The sequence below is a fragment of the Ixodes scapularis genome, unplaced genomic scaffold (genome assembly GCF_016920785.2).
Source record: "Ixodes scapularis isolate PalLabHiFi unplaced genomic scaffold, ASM1692078v2 PGA_scaffold3__209_contigs__length_174095766, whole genome shotgun sequence".
Classification (NCBI taxonomy): Eukaryota; Metazoa; Arthropoda; class Arachnida; order Ixodida; family Ixodidae; genus Ixodes; species Ixodes scapularis.
The window spans coordinates 74,921,018-74,927,017 of NW_024609868.1; the positions used below are offsets into that span (position 1 = coordinate 74,921,018).

The window sequence follows — 6,000 nt, forward strand, 5'->3', positions numbered from 1 at the left end:
CGCCACAATGCCCAGTGTGTTCCCTCATTCTAAAAACATTTAACAAGTTTTAAGAGATCTCGTCTCTCTCAGTCGTACTCGGTCGCAAGAGTGTGAACGGGCCTTAAGACAGTGTCACGACGAGCTATCAGCATTCTCGTAAAGGGTGTTTGATGCTTACCAACTTTATGTCGTGCAGCCAACACGTTTTTTGTTCTACCTTTACTTCCATCCAACATTACGACTTTGTAGAACGATTGCATCGCGTACCTGAAAACAAGTTTGTTAGTTGTGCGCTAATAAGCTTCATGTTTGTTTTTAACTGAGAGCTTGGTATAGTAGGAATGAAATCTATATTTGCTTACGATACACATGTTGTTTCATTGTACCACTTTGTGTAGTTAGCAAATCTTGTCTCCGCTGTATCGTCATAGGGAACTTTCTGTACCATGACACACTTATTTGTTCCTTTGTTTTGACGGTCACTGTGAAAATTTCTGTACAGCACGTACATGAAGTTTCCGGGTGCAGCGATAAACTATGCAGACAGAGAAAAAACTTTAGATGTGCATATATGTCTCCTAGTGATTATTGCTTATGAAGTGTCAGTGTCTAGGAACAACGTTGCATGTGATTCCCTCTACGACGTTTTGCGTGAGTCGCGAGTCCGCCCTGATAAGAATGTATCTGCAAAGATTTCCAAACGTACCCAACACTAACGTAAAAAAAAGAAAAACATTATTTTTTTTGGTAACGAGTGGTTAGCCACGGTTGTTTCATGCGATAACGCGAACGAATGAAATGGATGACAAGAATATCATCCGTGTTTCGCATCGCCGGCCTTGTGCCTGCTGCACGAGCGGTAACTTTTAGCTCGCCCTCGAGCTTCCTCAGTGCTTCAAGACGTCATAAAATTGAGCTATCCAGGTTTTTTTATTACGCTGAGAATGTTTTTAATTGGAATCATATGTGTATTTTCCTTAATTAAAAAAAGTTAATCAGTGTGTCTTATGTTCATATTTTGCTTAATAATATGTTTTATTGGAATCTCTGCGATCTGCATTTGGTGGTAGTTTGTTCCCGAGAATACTTTTTTATTTTCTCAAGCACCCTATAGGGAGTATTCACTGGCGGCCATAGCTGTGTGCGCGACTGCTGAGCGCGTGCTGACGGCCAGTTTCCACAGTTCTTTTGCAACGTGCATTCAGCACCATCAAGATTGCTGGTCTTAGCAGCCTATTAATGTGAGCTCATTGTGAGCATGCGCCCTAAACATCGCCCTCAAATATGGGGCCCAGTGAATACTTTCTACACTTTCTATAGGCGCAACCGATTGGTTTCAAGCACGAGCACCGGGCTTTTAGCGTCCCTGCCTAACACGAGCGCTCGTATAATAAAAGCACTGTTTAGGGCGAGATGATCGCACTTGTAGCATCGGTTGCCCCTCGACTTAAGCTGAAACAAAGTATACGGTTCGAGGACATTTTTAAAGTCTTCGCAGAACCAACCGGTTTCAAAAATTACTCACGGTACTAACTAGAAATTTCGCATACCTCCAACGGTCAGAATTCGAAAGATTTAAAAAACGTCGAGCTTTCTTACGGTTCAAATCCAAAATTTTGCAATTTACGAAGCCTACTTATGTTCTAAATCGAAAAGGTCGAAAATTTAGAGGTTCCTGAGAATTCGAGTTCGAAAATTTCAGATTTCAGGACGGACGAAGTTCGAAAAGCTTCAAAATTGGTGAATTTATTCATGCAACAGATTCGAAGCTTCCCAATCAATGAAATATTTTTTTTTGCGTAATTCAACTTTAAAGATTTAAAAGTCCTCAAAATATTTAATGTAGTAAGTTCGATAGTACCAAACATTTCTAAACTTTCAATCCCCTTGGTTAGATTTCTGAACTTCAGGTAAAAAAATAAATAAAATACGTTTACAAATCTCTGCAATGGGAAACGAGAACGCAGCTCTTGAGGGGGAGGAGGGGAGGGTTACGGAGGGGAAGGTGCGTCCCTCCTCCTCCTCCTTTTTCCTCCTCCTCCTTTCCTCCTGCCGCTGAATTTGTTCATAGGTGACGTGACACGAATTCCTGACGTCATTTTCTTTCCTAAATTTAGCAGGGAAAGTGAATTGGTGTTGAGGTCACGTGACGTGAATTTCCCCGCAGAATTTACCAGGGAAAATTTCCAACTAATCTTAGCGGGAAAAGCTTTCCACTAAATTTAGCGGGAAACGTTCTGGCTGTATTTAGCGGAAGAATTTCCCCCGCTAAACTTGGCGGGAAAATATTTCCGCTAACTTTAGCGGGGAAACGTCCCATAATGCAACGCGCGTGGTCACGCCGACGACGAGGCCGACTGCGACGCCTTGTCAAGCCGGTTATCCGTCATCCGGTCTAAGCCGTCATCCGGTTAAAATATGACGCACTGGGGCCCTAAGCTCGTCAAACACAAAGTTGGAGAGCAAAGTTCGCGGAGCGCGTCGATTGGACGCTGGCGAAAAAAGCGCGAATTCATCGTCGTGATCGTCCAATCGGCTCGCTCCGTGAACGTCGGCCCCAACTTTGTGTTTGACGAGTTCAGAGCCCCTAGATATTTAGTTACTCTCTCCGCGCCCGCTGGCTTGCCCGAACCTCAGGAGATGTGGAAACCGCAAGAAAAGGTAGACGCTTAAATATTTTTGCAGGGCCTTTTAAAGCGCTCGCCAAAACTCGTAATTAAAAGCGAAAAATATATCAATGTGGCTCACAATACGAGCGTGCAATTATTACTGACACGTATTATTGATCCCATTCGGCGTATGTCCGAACTTTCTGCGTATATTTGTAGTTTCGATCCAGCACCCCTTTAAACCACCCGAGACTGGGCCACACCGCGGACTGGGCGGAGAACGTGAAGAATCCTAAGTGGAAGGGAAAGGAACAGAATGGCAGATATGGCAGCGCTCATTAATTTTGACTCTTTTTCTGTTTTACTTCAGAGTATCCTTCTTCTCCTCGCAGTCTCGTTCGGTGTAAGACGATGGGAAAAAACAAACAAATAACTAAGGTAGATTAAAACAAAAAAGGGGACGCAAGCACACTCGCGTCAAGTATAACCTGTAGAGTCAACGCAGGAGTAGGGGCTCGGACAACACCATACGATGACCCTCCAGGTGGGTCGCAGAAGCGCCCAGTGTATACCTTTTCCGAGAACAATTCTGCGGATGGGTGGGATTACCTGAAGCTTCGGCGAAAGCTCAAAATATGGCCGGTGAACGAGCAGTGTTGGATGTGTTCGCTCAGCATTCTGGGGGGCTAAGGTTTACCCATGAACTACAGGATGGGACACACCTCCAATTTTTAGACCTTAGACTAGATTTTGAAGAAAGTCACGTGTGTTGGCTTTACCAACCACGCTCTAAGAAGGGACTTCTCCCTTATGATTCCGCCCAGTCTAAACTAGTAAAAAGGAGCATTGCGTCCTCTTGCCTCCAGACTGCCTGGGAAAAGTCGTGCTACCATTCAATGTCAGAAAGTTTTAAGATGCAGGTACAGCGGCTGACGGATGTCGGCTTCCCAGAGTCAGTTATACTGGCAGTGGCGCAGACGTTACTAAAAAATATTAAGGGAGGGTCAAGTCAGAAAAAAGAGAGACCCGCAACCAGACCCCAGGTACTCCGCTACATGCACAAACTCTCGCACAATTTGAAAAAGGTAGCCGAGCGCTTTGACGTTCCTAGCTGTTGTTTTTTCGGCGCCACGAAAGTTGGCGCAACTCTGCCCTAGAATTGCGGATAAGGCTAGGGGCAGGAGCCAATGTGCCGTAAGGCACAGGAACAAGTATGTTGATTGTGTGGTGGGGGTGGTTTACAAGATACCACTAAGCTGCGGAAGAGTGTACATCGGCCAAACTGGCCGATGCATTAATGACAGGGCACGTGAGCATGACTGGACACTCCGGTCGACCGCTGGGGGTCACTTGCCTCTGCAATGTGCTGCCTGTAAATGCCAGCCCCAATTCAATAACATCACCATCATCGGGAGGGGCGCAGATAAAACTACCAGGGAATTATTGGAAGCGTATGCAATAACGAAAGAGGGGCAACGTGCATGCGTTAGCCAAACATCGGTTTTTCTTCACAAAAAAGAAATTTCCTATCTTGACACGTGCTGAAGCGATAGTGCGGTTTATTTCGTTGGTGTTTTTTCAATAAATGTTTAGTTGTGAGTTCAGCGCTTGTGTCGTTCACACCTTCCTTTCGTCCTGTGTATTTTTTGCGCGCTGTTTATTTCCGTTACCATGAACCAACTCGCCTACATCACGACACTAATCCACTCTACCTCGCCTGTATTCTCAGCGTCTCACGTATTACCCCCCCCCCCTTTTTTTTTTCCTTCCTCGATTATGTGTTATGCGGTTATGCTCTACGCAGTCTTCTCGTCAAGGAACCCTCGTCTCGCCGTACTCTGTGCGTGATTGTTCAAGCCAGTGATAAAGCAAACTCACACCAAAAAAAAAAAAAAAAGGAAAAAAAAGTGCCATGATTTTGCAATTTTGGTTCCGCTTGATTGGCTCTATCGGGTTCTAATGCTGCCTACGATCGGACTTCAAGTGAAATGGGATGTGCAAAAAAATGTTTAGAAACACCGTTATAATCTGTTAAAGATCCGGTATCAGGGCCGAAAGACTTGTCGACACCCCGTTCTCGCTTGCGACGCTTCGATCTCTAAATTGCCATTCTGCCCAAAAAGATATTGTGAAAAGGCTGAAAAACAAGATCCAATTAAAAAAAAAATAAGGTGCATTTTCTTGCAATTAATTTAGTTTTTTTTTTATCTACATACACAAATTAGGAAGAAAAACAGCGCAATTTGTTTCTCCCAAACATTTCGCATATTTAAAAAGTGAGATGTAATTTATTAACATATGTAATTCAGCGAGATAGAAAACATATCCTTATACTGAATATTGGCAGATCAATAGCGCTCTATAAGATTCTAGAAATCATGCAATCAGTTGAACTCAACTCATGAGATCGCTGATAATTGTAAAGTAATACGATATTTTCGCCATACAACTTACACTCCAGGCGTCCTGCTCTGACGATGGGATGTCTTTGAAACCATCAGGTACTGACTCGTTTTGGCATACGCTTGTCTCGTCGGAGCTTGGGTCGGTTGATGCAGCGTTTACGATTAGCACTAAGCCTGTAAGCAAAGATCCTACGTTTTGCAGCATATTCCGACCAAGGGTCCGATGTTGTCTTGAAATCCGCCCTTTGCGTTGAAGCAATCTAGCTGTTAATCTGTCCACAAGAAGTCAAACGAGAGGTCGCAAAGTCACTTTGAAGAGTGGATAAATTGCAGTAATGGCACTTAACACCTGTTTATATACCTAAATTCAAAAACCTTCAACAAAAAAAAAAAAAGTTATATTTGTCGTGGTTGGAAATTTCGACTAAATGTGGAGTACAGCTGGTTTGAGGAAAACAAGTTAAACTATCCACCGCTGTGGAGTTCGCAACCTTTCCGAAAGATCACTGACGTTCTGATCCGTTCCAAGTTCATTATTGTTCTCTTTACGAAGCAAAGCACGAGAGAAGATTGGCTGCATGCGCAGGGAACGTTGAACCGAACTCAATCTGGCCTATACATTCTTGAAAACCTGGCGAGAAAAACACGGCTCTGCTTCACACTGCGTACGAGTGAGCCCGTGACAAACCGTATGAGTGCGCATGGCATCGTAATAAAATCATTCTAATCTAAAAACAACAACAACAACGATGAAGACCACGGGCTGTGAAGGACGGGGATGACCTACTTAAGTTCGAGTGATTAAAAGGATTCTTCGTACGTCGTTGTAGGCAATTTTTGTTTTATTTTTGTAATGGCAGACCGTGCGTCTTTTCTGCCTCGTTACTTGCGAAGTTTCCTTGAAGTTGATCCTCGTTCCTCTGTAAAGTGTTTCCACGTAAATGTACAGTCTGCCCCAAATAAGGTCTCTGATCTTAAAAGATTTTTTTATCAATGTAATTTGT

The 6,000-nt window shown here is 43.7% G+C and overlaps 1 protein-coding gene across 1 annotated transcript in view; it reads right to left on the reverse strand.

The window, feature by feature from the left end:
* Window positions 1–5,201, reverse strand: part of LOC120846642 — a 31,886-nt gene extending 26,685 nt beyond the window's left edge. The window contains exons 1-3 of the mRNA XM_042293019.1: window positions 5,046–5,201; window positions 345–517; window positions 161–249 (exon numbers count right to left, since the gene is read on the reverse strand). Of these exons, the coding sequence (XP_042148953.1) occupies window positions 161–249; window positions 345–517; window positions 5,046–5,201 (418 nt within the window). The remainder of the gene's footprint in view (window positions 1–160; window positions 250–344; window positions 518–5,045) is intronic.
* Between the last annotated feature and the right edge of the window lie 799 nt (window positions 5,202–6,000).